This window comes from Sarcophilus harrisii, chromosome 1 (genome assembly GCF_902635505.1).
Source record: "Sarcophilus harrisii chromosome 1, mSarHar1.11, whole genome shotgun sequence".
NCBI classification, from domain to species: Eukaryota; Metazoa; Chordata; class Mammalia; order Dasyuromorphia; family Dasyuridae; genus Sarcophilus; species Sarcophilus harrisii.
The window spans coordinates 225,397,966-225,411,311 of NC_045426.1; the positions used below are offsets into that span (position 1 = coordinate 225,397,966).

Below are 13,346 nucleotides of genomic sequence, written 5' to 3' on the forward strand. Positions count from 1 at the left end.
CCTCCTTGAAATCATAAAACAGATCCTTCTTTCTAAATCGAATTCTTTTTTTTTTTTTTTGCATAAAGGAAATCAATCCCAATGGAAAGAGAAAAATAAAATTGTTTCAATTTTTTAATTTACTCCTAATTATTTTTTTCTCTAAGAAATTCATGTACTCTCCATGCCTTAATTTTCATCATTTGAAAAATAGGAACCATAACATTCCTAAATATAGGAAGTTTTTGATCAAAGGATTCTTTTCTTCTCATTGAGCTAAATTGTTTAAATGGTTCAATTTACATTCTTCTATGTAAATTTCTTTTTCAAATAATTTAGTAGGTGGCAAAATGTCATTTACATTTTTAACTTCATCAGAACAAACTCTTATGGCTCTGTATTAAAAGCTACTAGTTACTGGTTTACATTCTTTTTAAACTATTTTGTTTATATTTGCATGAATATGTATGAATAATGTCTACAAATATTCACATGATATTTAATCTTTGGAATATATTAATATCAAAATAGTTATAGTTTATTAAAACTTTTTTTTAACATTCATTCATATATGAGACAGACTGGGGTTTTTTTGCATAAAACACTAACTTTATTGAAACAGAATTACATGTAAATTAGGCAAATTTGATTCATATATTAATCTACGTTTTCCATTGAGGGAAGATGCATTTTTAAAATTGGTTAAATTTTATAAAGAAATTTATCGTTACAAATCACTAAGTAACTTCCAAAATAATTAATATTATGTAATTAAAGACTAAATTTTGTTCAAAAAATAACTTCAACAAAAATAATTTTAACAAAAATATTTTTATTTAGAGTTGTAGTAATATTAGTTTGCTTCTCCTTAATCTTTTAATCTATTTGCAAAGAAATTCTTTAATTTTAACAGTACACTACTAAATCCTTAACTGTGTTAGTATGGTTTCCATGATTGCATCTGTTTATTTGACATCTTTACACTTGTAAAATCATTTTATATTTGTTGTAGCGAAAATAAATTGGCTTACAGTGAACAGAAACAGTTTTACATTGCACAGTGGAGCATAATGGGAAGAGTGTTAGTACTATCTCACAAAGACATCAGAGTTCAAATTCCACCTCTCATTCTCACTTCCTTGAGACTCAATTTCCTCTTCTGTAAAATGGAAATAATGCCTATAATACCTACACACAATGCTAGTAAGTGGCAAAAATAAAATAATATATCAAATGTTATATATAAAGTTCAATTATCATCATCCTCATCATCATGGTTGTCAGAAGAGGCCTCAATATTGTTATTACTTATCTATAATCCAGTTTTTGGTCATAGAAATTTAAACTGTATAATTGAAAGGCTGCTTTATGAGTTTATGGAATTAGAAGAAGGAAGATAAGAGGAATAATCCTAAAAATAGGTGATTCTCATAGCCATTAATTGACCTCCTGCAATGCTAGCCCTTTGAAAATTCTTCTACCAAATTCTCCTTTTCAGTACTTTAAGCAGCCGCTTGCTTACATAATAAGCTAAACTTCCCAATGGCTTTCTTTATAGAGGACAGAAATTGGACTTTTTATTTCACTCCACTCTCCATCTGCTGCTTCATCTGATTTCAATTCCATGGAACAAGATGTTCTCACACCTACGCAATCCCTAGTCTTTATTCACCCCATTCCTGATTGATTTTTGTGTGTGTTATCTGCCTCCTGCTTTGGGTTATAATCTTTTTGCAGGAAAGGACTATCATTCTTTTTATTACTTGTATGTCCAGCACACAGCACAATGCCTGGTACATATCATATATTTAATAAATATCTACTGGATTGAATGTGTGATCCAGATGTGGAAACCTCCACTTAAAAAACAGTAACATTTAAAATCTATGGAAAATACAGTTTTTATAAACCAATGAAAATAATTCTAAAAAAATAAAACTTTACAAATTATGTTTAAAAGAGCAATATAATCTAAAATTCTATATTTTTGAAAATGATACTATCAGCTTATAAGTTTGGTCTGTAAAAATGCAGCTTTAAAAATCACATATTTACTAAAATGTTAAATGATCATTTCCTATCAAAGTTTCTTGAATTCTGTTCTAAAGCACATCCCATTGTTTTTATGAATGAAAATAAATTCAGTTTGTTATACTTAAAGGACACTTGAGTTAGCTGAGAACGCCAAAGTTTCCACTCATAATGACCATAATCAAGGGATTTTTCTGTCTTCCTGAAGGATGATATCAAAGTTGAAGATTAAATGATAACTTTGTTGTATAGCTAGGAACAGATTCTGTAAAAAAAAAACAAAACAAAACAAAAAAAATTCAATTTTAATCTTTTAGAGACGAATAAAAAATATATGCCTTACCTCCTTAACTACTGCTAAAAAAGAAAGAACCTCTTCATAACTGTTGCAGTGACTTAAATGGAAATCTGCCCACATGAAAGAAGTGACTGTATTTTAAACAAATTGTAGAAATATTTAATTATAATATTCATTTGTTTATTATCAAAAGTTGCCAGCTCTGAACAGTTGATCACATAAATAAGCCCACTAGAATAAAAGTTACAAGAGGTAATGACATTGGATTGAAAATGAAATTTAAAAAGCAAAGGTATTTACATTTCTTTTTAATTTTGAAATTATAACAAAGGTAACTATAATAAAAATAATAAAAGACTGGGTGTCATTTAGTATCTCATGGGTCAATCTACTTCATTTTATACAAAACTATAAACATCTATTACACATAATTTGGCTTATTTTTCCTACTAATAATACTCTTAAAATAATTCATATTTAATAAGGTTGTTCAAACACTTCATTGATCATCTGTGTCTCTTTCTGAACTTTCTTTTGCTTCTTTCTATTTTTAAATATAATTCATCATTATTATTTTCTATCCTTTCTTCTTTTTTTGTATAACCATCATTACCTTTAAATTTACATCAAGAAAAAAGAAAAAACTCTCCTTAGGAGAGAACATTTTCACATAGTAACTGAAAAGTTGTTTTTATTTGCATTTTCCTTATTAATTATTTGGAACATGTTTGATATGTAGTTGTTGGCTTATCTATCTTTTAAGAAGTGCCTACTCATGTCCTTTTACAATTCATAGATTAAGAGATGGCATTTATTCCTCCCTATTTGTATTAATTTCATATGTATCTTTGATATCAGATCTTTATCAGAAAATTTTTCCTTAGTTGTTTCCATTTTAATTTTAAATACATTGATTTTGTTTTTGCTCAAACTTTTCAATTTCATGTAATAAATATTATCCACTTTACATCCTGTGAACTTTTTCATAATTTGATTAATCAAGAACCCTTCATATTTATAATATGTATCTTTATCCCTTCTCCCTTAATTTGTTTAGGATGTGATTTTTTTCTATCTCAGTCTTTCATATATTTCATATATATGGAGCTTACTGTGGTATCCAATTGAGATATTGGTCTAACCTAATTTCTGTCAGATTGCTGAAATAATTTGACAGAGCAATGTGTGGCTGAAGACTTGGAATAAAAGAGAGAAAGAGAAAGAGAGACAGACAGACAGAAAGAGAGAGAGACAGAGACAGAGACAGAGAGAGAGACAGAAAGATAGAGACTCGTAGTCTTTTATCACTGTTTCCTAAAGGAAAAAGAGTATATGTGTTTATCATGAAAAACTTAGATGGACATTGAATCAATAATAGGATGGGGGAAAAGAGAGGCTGAATAATCCAACATAAAATATCTTATTTACCACACATACATGTATGTGTATGTTCATATGCATATGCATCACATAGCAACTCAAGGAAAACATATGAATTAAGAGAGGATTTTAAGTCTATATTTGTGGAAAAAAACAAACCAGCATTTATGATATCTTAAGGATCCTTAAAATATAAATAAGTTTTAGAAAGATCTGATAAAAGTAAAAAATTCATTTAAATGACTATTGATAATTTAATAAGTTCCTCTAATTTATTTCTATTTTTCCTACTTTTATCTAATATAGTTGTATATATTTTGTCTATATTGCATTGTAAGTCTATTTAAAATGTTATATAATGTATTGGTAATAATGTATTACATTAATGTGTAGTGATTAGTTGAGTACTACTGTTATCCTTTACCTTAGTCCAAGATGAGTGATTGGTCAATAAGATAGGCACTGAAGTATAAATAGAATAAATCCTGGATGATTCATTCAAAGACCTAAGTTTAAATCCTGGTCTTCTTACTTACAATGTGTGCCATGCTGGATAAGTCCCTCTATTTCTTTGATCCTCATTTCCTCATTTCTAAAATGAAAGGATTTAACCTTCAAGGTCCCTTTAAATACTAAATCCAATGATCCTGGAACTTCTCTGAGAATATAAAGGAAGTCACATAATTTGATCATACAAAAATAATTGTTGTTGTTGTTGCTATTTTTTAAGATATATTTAGGTCAGTAAAAAGGTAATTAGTTTTCAAGAATTTATTTTTTTTCACTAAGAGGCTAATGAAAATATTTATATGCAAAAGTATTATTCAAAGCACATGACTTACAACAATTGATAGAATTCAATATAGTAGCAATTTTTAAAAAGAGATCTGCCTTTTACAACAAAATGATTGTCATGATAGATCCTGAACTCTCTTTTTATATAAAAAAACTAAATGGTATAAGTAAAAGAATAAAAATAAGATGAATTTGTCTTAATTTTACTCCAAAGCCTAATGAAAAATTCATTAAAAGAAAACATTGCTCCTTTACAACAACCACCACTATCACTACTTCCAGTGATGTAGCAGGATGACATAGACCTCAGAGGCAAGCTACAATCTTCAAGGGTGACTTTGCCTTATTCCAATTGCGTCTTTAAATTTCACTGAATCATACAGAATGATAGAGATGGAAAGGACCCAAGAGACCATTTACATAACCTCACAGCATAAAGATTTGATGAAACAAAAATGAGTTTTATAGAAGTTGAAAAACGTAAGCTTCTTCATTAATTCAATACTGTATAATGTGTGCAATCCATGTTTAATTAGACCTGACATTTCCCAATCCAATGACCTCCCAATCCTTTTCCAAGTTTTGTTTTTTTTTCCTCCTAACTCATGGAACAAGTTCAATATTAGTCACTTCTGAAAATTAAAACAGCTTCAAAAAATAGAAGGTTATTTTTAACTTTTTTTCTAAGATAAGCAAATTATATATGCCTTTTGCATAACTCTAATTTTGGCTTTTTCTCAATGCCAAAATATCTTGTCAGAAACACATAAGTGAAATCTTTTAAAGAAATATTTTAGACAATGTAATTGAATAGTGGTATGTGATATATAATTCAAAGTTAATAAAGAAACCTAGGCTATTGTCCTAAATTTGCCACTAACAAGTTGTATAATTGTAGATAACCCCATAATTTCTGTGATTTTAGTTTCCTCACTAGAAAATGAAATATTGGACTAAATAACAATAATAGCAGCTGACATTTTAAAAGTTCAAGATTTTTAATGCTTTAGATGCATTATTCATATAACAACTTATTGAAATAAGTGTAGAAATAGTCTCAAAAACAGATGACTCACTTACTTAGGTGAGATAGTGGATAGAATGCTTTACTTCAAATTAGGAAGGCTTGAATTCAAATCTACCCTCAGAACCTAAATGTTCCTAGGCAAGTCATTAATTTCTCTTAGCCTCAGTTTTCTCATCTGCAAAATAAGGATAATAATAACACTCACTTCACTAATAACCAACAACATTTATTATTAGTACCCCAAATTAGATAACACATACTTTGCTTTACAAACTTTAGAGTGATCTATAAATTCTTACGGTTCTTATTAGCTATTATCACCCAAAGTCATAATGTTAACAAGTATGTGAGGCAAGATTTGAACTCAAGTATTCCTGATTTCAGGTCCAATCAAACAGCAAGGATTTATCATATGCTTCTGCTTGTTTTATTATTTATTAGTTCATAAAAATCTTCAAAATTATAAATTGCTTTTCTTGTTTTCCTTTCTTTACTCTGTACCAATTCAGACAAGTCGTTCTATGCTTCTTTGAAATCATCTATATCTTAATTTTTATTAATATGAAGAGCCTTTCTACTTGGAAAAGGACTCACTCTGATAAAAAAAAAAATAACTGAAAGTTTCTCTTATAAAATTCACACTTCCAAGAGGATCTCATTCTAACTTATTAAGAATAATCCTCTAATTTCAGAAAGGCCTGGAGAGACTTACACGAACTGATGCTGAGTGAAATGAGCAGGACCAGGAGATCATTATATACTTCAACAACAATACTATATGATGACCAGTTCTGATGGACCAGGCCATCCTCAGCAACGAGATCAACCAAATCATTTCCAAAGGAGCAGTAATGAACTGAACCAGCTATGCCCAGAAAAAGAACTCTGGGAGATGACTGAAAACCATTACATTGAATTCCCAATCCCTATATTTATGCACACCTGCATTTTTGATTTCCTTCACAAGCTAATTGTACAATATTTCAGAGTCTGATTCTTTTTGTACAGCAAAATAACGTTTTGGTCATGTATACTTATTGTGTATCTAATTTATATTTTAATGTATTTAACATCTACTGGTCATCCTGCCATCTAGGGGAGGGGGTGGGGGGGTAAGAGGTGAAAAATTGGAACAAGAGGTTTGGCAATTGTTAATGCTGTAAAGTTACCCAGGCATATATCCTGTAAATAAAAGGCTATTAAAAAAAAAAAAAGAATAATCCTCAATGATAATAACCTAATGAAATAACCAAGTAGGTCTTAAGAGAAAAAAAAATCCAGGCTATCTATAGAAAAAGGAGGAAAAATGCCATAAATCACTAATAATTAGAAAACTGCAAATTTAAAAACACCAAATTAACAAAGAGAACTAATGAAAATGACAAAAGTCAGGAAATTAGATACACTAGTACATTGTTGCTAGACTTGTGAACACAGATAACCATGCTCAAAAAAAATTTGGAATTATTTACAAAATGTTATAAACAGCAGATGATATGCCCTTGACTTATATACAAAAGAAATTAAAGGGGAGGAAATGGTACTAATCAAATTGACAGCAGTATTTGAGTTGGCAAAAACAAAAATATTTGGAGAACATTATTAATTAATTGATTGATTAATTAAGCAATACTGTTTATTGGAGAATGTCTAATAAATTATGCCATTGTTTTTCACTGATTTACTCCTCTCCAGTTTTAGTTTCTGAATTGGGCCTTTGTTTTAATGATAGAATCCATTCTCTGAAGTGTTTGGGGTAATTTGTCCTGGTTTGCCTTACTTTGACTCACTCTGACCTCCTCCAAGTGGAGCCAGCCCTTCCCGAATCTTCAGCATGAAGATGGCAGGGAACCCAGAAGCCTGGAGTGTCCTGATCTAAATTAAACTTACTCTAGTCACTGCTACTTTGTAGTTTTCCAAGGGGGGCCCAATGTGAGTTTGCAACCACACTGGGGTTTTCTCAGGGAAATCTGTGGCTCTTGTTGCCTTTAAACATAGAGCTTTATAAGCAACACATGCTTCTGGATCTTCATTGATTACAGTGGGAAGCTATGGGCTTATTTTTTTATGTTGGAATCTTTACTACTCCCTAGGAGCTGCTGCAATTTTTGAGGTGAAAAAAATCACAGTCGTTTCTCCTTCAATTTCTTCATCAATGTTAAGTCCAGTGAGAATTACTGGATATTCCTGGAATAGAGGTGAGAAAACTGGGTAGGCCGTTGCTGTTCAAGCAGCCATATTCAGAAAGTCTCAAGACGGAAGATTAGAGAATGAGAGATAGAATGATTAAGGGGACAATCTGGTAGAGAGGGTGAAAGGAAATTGGAACAAGGGAAAATGGAGAGGAGCTTGCCTTGGCAAGAAGATGGACCACCTCATTATCAGAGGCCGGAGAAAAGTAAAAGAGAGTGAGATTCTGACATGTCAAGGCAAAAAGAGGGAGGTGAAAAAATGATTATAATTTCCCTAGCAAAAATAAGGATGACTTCTTTATATGAGAAGAAGCAAGAGACCCTAGTAAGATGTGTGCCATTTACTCACACCACACAGATTCTAGGATGATATGTAATGATTCTTTGGGCTTTTAAATTCTAAAGTAGACTAATAAGCTTTTTCCTTGTGTTTCTGCTTTGTAAACAAATGAGATTATACCTTTCTTTACCAAAAAGATTGAATTTAGTGGCAGAAAGTTTGCTGGAGTTAGCTTACACTGCTCTTAAAAGTTGATTGTTAAATTTTCCATTGATTATTTATACCTTGTAAATCAGCCAATGCTACAAATCAAGACAGGGGTTATTATTTTTTTTATTTCCAGACTTAAGAAAATGATGGAAAAAATCCTAATACTGAAAAATAAAGTTAACAGTATGCCCTATGAGCATTTTAAAGTTGATTATTAAACATTAATTAAGCAGCATATTCCTGAAGTGAACTAAAGTTGATCCAGCCAATTAGAAACTAAAAACAAAAAAATTACATGACTTACAGAGATTATTTTAATGACAGAATTATGCAAACTATCTATGTTACTGACATGTATAATTGGATATTAACATCAACAGCTTATATTTATGTAGTTTTGTAAGGTTTACAAAGTACTTTAAATATATTATCTCATTGGATCCTCAAAGCAATCCTGAAATAGTTATTATTATTCCCATTTTATACATGAGAAAATTGAGGCTGAAAGCAATTAAATGATTTGCTCAGAATCATACACCTAGTATACATCTGAAGCAAGATTCAGATTCAATTTCTTCCTTATTCCAAGTCCGACTCTCAGCCCTCTATGCCCTGCTTGAGTCTTCTTTGACCTTCACCCATGCCAGTAATCTACCACATCCTGTTAGTTCTCAAACCTGATGCTTTTCACTATTCCCTTCCCTAGACCTAGACTCTCAATGCTTTATTCCTGAATTGTTGCGATGTACTATAGTCTATTCTTAATTCTAGTCCATCTTCTATCCAGATAATAGTACAGTCTTTGTAAAACCTAATTTTTTTTTGTCTTTATTTCAGTGCTCTCTCAAGCCAAACCTAAATTCTTCAGCCTAGTCTTCAAAGTTTTCCAGTAAGTATCCAATCTTATAACAGTCCCTCAGCTTCAACAAAACCAAATTTCTTCTCTCAGGTTGATTACTCCCTCATGCTTTCATGATTTTGCCTATATTTTTTCCTCTAGTAAGAATGCCCTCATTCTTTCTCTGTGCCACTAACCCCCATCACTTAATTTACTTAGCTCTTGCAAAAAGTTTTCCCTGACTAAACTCATTCCACAATGATCATTCCTTCTTGGTATCTAGTTGTTAGTGAACACTGAAATTTTGTCAATTACAACAAGCATTTGCATGTCTATTCGTCACCCTTTTGTGAAAAAATACTCTTCCCTACTACTTTCTACTTTTGATGATAAATTTTTCTTTGAGGCTACAATCTGAGCTATATTGTATCACAGAATAACAGAATTTAAGATGTGGAAGGGATCACAGCATCCATCTAGTCCAATTCATACTCAAATGGAATCTCCACTATGTCATTCTCACCTCGTGGTCTTCTAGACTCCTTGAATACAAGCACTGAGATTAAACATTCAATCTCCTATGGCAGCCCATTACATTTTTGGACAGTTCTAATTGGATGAACTTTTTTCCTAGCATCGAACCTAAATTTGGTTCTTCACAACTTGCCTTCATTTCTCTCCTCATACTGCACTCCTTTACACCAAGGAGAAGAGATCTAATTTGTCTTCCATCTGACAACCCTTCAAATACTCAAAGACTATGGCTTTTCTGTGGGGTCTTTATTATGTTGTTGCATTACTAAAGACAGTAAGAGCAGAGCCTTATTTGAATTAATCTTTCATTAGATTTTTAAATAAATCTAAAATTAGTTCTCATACTATTTCTATCTCTTTCCTTATAAAGAATGATCTTTTTTACATAACATTTCTCCCCTGTATCTTAGCCTGATGGACTGAGTCATGTGGTTTCAGTAGCACTGAAATATGAAATGACCAAATGTCCCATGAAATGAGGTTTCTTGAACCTTTAGAGTCATGATAAAACCAAATCTACTGACTCTGTTATCTGTTTCCCCAAGAGAACTCTCACAGAATTATTATAAGGAAAACACTTTGGAACCCATAAAAAGCTCTATATATGTGAGTTATATTTTCCCAATTTCTTTTTATAAGTTCAGAATGTTGTGTTGAGACAAGAGAAAATCAGATTCAGATTTTCAAGAAGAAAATGACAGAAGCTATAGAGAATGTTTTAAAAATTAGTGGTTCTATTATTTCAGTTGCATGCTTATGCATAGTATACAATTGCTTGGTGAAGCCAATTTGTACTGACTTATGAGAGTCAATTCTCAAAATTTCAGCATAAGAATTTACATTTCAGAAATCAGCAACATACAAATTAAGATTTGGTTTACTGTTTTATTGCTTACCTAACCTTAACAAAATGTTGGAGAAAATGTTAATGCAAATTAAATTTTAAAATATAATTAATTTTTCTTATTTTTGTTTTTCCCTGGGAGCTGATTATTAAACATTCAATAGCAAGCCCCTGCCTATGGTTTAGCTTCCACTTTTACCCCCAGATCCTTTGAAATGAGCCTACCAAATGATGAGTTTTCCAATAAACTCAGTAAGGTTATAGAAAATAAATTTTCACTTGGATGTGTCTAAGAAATCTGTGAGCATATCCACTGTTGTATTATTCATTGTTTTTAAAGAATCAGGTTGCTTAAGGCTGATTTACTAATTGCTCCTCCCTGTTGTCCAAGCATGGGGTCTGTCCACAAGCTCGTGTTTTAAGTTAATTACCCCCATAAAAGATCTCCAGGGAAATCTCCTGTTTTGCTCATGGTAGAACTCATGTCTAAATCTTCCCAAACATGGGTAAAAGATTATTTTTTCCACTATAAAAATTCAAGATTAAAAAAGCATATATAATAAAACAGTCCATTTCATTCCACAGGAAATAAATAAAATGCTAAAGACTCACACAAGCCCATAACCAGATACCAAAATACTCAGAAGGGAATTGAAAGTGGCATTCCTAACAGAACAGTGCTTTGACATTCGAGGGAGTCCCACTTCTCCATACAGACATATGCAATCCCCTTATTCAGCAATGTCTTTTCCAATGAAGTTGCACTTTCTTTCCTTTTACTGGCTCTGCTCTTTAAATAGATCATCTTTCTTCTCTTTGGAGTATACTGTATCAAGAAATTCCCTCCTCTCTCTAGAAGGTCAGGTGTCCAAACTGTCAAACAGTGGCACATTATCACCTATGAGACAACTCTCAAAGCTGTGAATTCTCTCTTGGGTAAAGTGAGCTGGTACATGTCTGTCGGCCATGTGCTTCTTCAGAAAATTCCTTAGTGACTGCTAAATACCAGATGTTGTTCTGGGAATATTCACTCAAGTCTCCGGTCTCTCTAACCTGCTTGGAAAGCAAAACAGAAAGGCAAAAAGTAGACAGGAATCTGATGTTCAGAAAGTCCCTTCTCGGATCACCTGGCCAAGCATATGTAGTTTGTTATGTCTTTCTGCTACAACTCAGCATTTACTCTTCATGTGTCTAAGAAAGCTTCACATGGACAGATAATCTTCCCCACTTCTCAATATACCTAGCCCCAGAATAAAGATTCATAATACTGTGTTCTGACAATAACATTGTTATTGGAATTGTGAACTGATCCAACCATTCTAGATAGCAATGTGGAACTATGCCCAAAGGTCTATAAAACTATGCATTTTTGATCCAGCAATACCACTATGAGATCCCCAGAAGATTATAAGAAGGGAAAAGGAATCACACTACAAAAATATTTATAACAGTTCTTTTTATGGCAAGAAATTGGAAATTAAGGGAATGCCCATCAGCTGGGGAATGGCTGAACAAGGTGGAATATATGAATATAATGGAACAGTACTGTGTTATAAGAAATGTTGAGCAGGATGATTTCAGAAAAGCCTAGGAAGAGTTGTATGAACTGCTGTTGGGTGAAGTGAACTTAAACGAGACTGTTGTACAGTAACAAAAATATTATGCAATGATCGATTATGACAGACTTCTGATCAACAATAATTCCAAAAGACTCATGATGGAAAATGCTACACACTCAAAAAAAAGAACTATGGAGTCTGAATACAGATCAAAAAATACCATTTTCACTTTGTTTTTTGTTTTTTTTTCTTTCTCAAGTTTTTTCCCCTTTGTTCAGAATCTTTTTTCACAACACGACTAATGTGGAAATATATTTCATATGATTGGACATGTATAATCTACATCAGATTGCTTGCTATCTTGGGGATGGAGGAAGGAAGGGAAGAAGAAAGAAAACACAGGAACTCATAATCTTACAAAATAAATGCTTAAAATAAATGACCTACCTTTACATGCAACTGAAAAAATATATTATTAAGTACAAGAAAAAAATGCTAGGTTCTGGTTTGAATTTAATAGACAAAGAAAAAGTCCAAGAAAAAAATAAATAATTCACCTTTATAGAACATAGGAAGACAGGTGTCATTCCCAATATATCATAGGAAAATACATTGAGAGTTGGAAGGGAAAATAGAGGTTATGGAATCTAATTATCTTTTTAAGCTTCAAGACTCATAAGAACAAAATAGAATTTTTTCTTTTCCTTAATTATGGAAGCCTTGAAAGATTCTAATTAATGACTTTTTAAAAATCAACTTTATAGAAATTGCTGACTATGGCTAATAACCCAAACCTATCTCCCTATCACACTTTTGTCATTTATAACTTTGGAAGGACATCAATCATGTAAAAGCATTCTTTGTGAGAAATGACACTTTCAGTGCATGGTTTTATTTGTTTGCCTGTTTATTCATTCATTCATTTAATTGATTGGTTTGTTTTTGCCTTTCAAGGTATTACACATTCCTATGGACATGAATGAGGCACAGTTATATACAAGGGAAGAGCACCAGACCTGGATTCTTTTTTCAGCTTTTCTATTTACCAACTATGTGACTATGAAGAAATTATTTAATTCAGTTTCCTCATCTGAAATGTGGAAAGCATTTTTCAACATAAGGTTGCAGTGAGTGAAGTATTTTGTGAATTATTATTATTCTATTCTATTTTATATTATAAATATTATTTATTGATATTATAATTATTATATTATTAATATATATATTATTGTAATTATAAATATGTTGAAGGTTTAGGACAATACCATAGCCTATTAAAATCCTCTTTTCTTTCCCTCCTGCTTTAAAATAATCCCCAGCATTCAGGATTACATAATCATATCAGAATTACAGGGGTCTCTGCTCTTCTGTCTTCAAGC

General features: G+C 31.6%; 1 protein-coding gene across 2 annotated transcripts in view; it reads right to left on the minus strand.

Moving 5' to 3' along the window:
* Positions 1-791: 791 nt before the first annotated feature.
* Positions 792-13,346, minus strand: part of LRRC2 (leucine rich repeat containing 2) — a 182,406-nt gene continuing 169,851 nt past the window's right edge. For both annotated transcript variants that reach the window (XM_031937676.1, XM_031937683.1), the window contains one exon: positions 792-2,275. In XM_031937676.1, the coding sequence (XP_031793536.1) occupies positions 2,226-2,275 (50 nt within the window). In that variant the 3' untranslated portion in view covers positions 792-2,225. The remainder of the gene's footprint in view (positions 2,276-13,346) is intronic.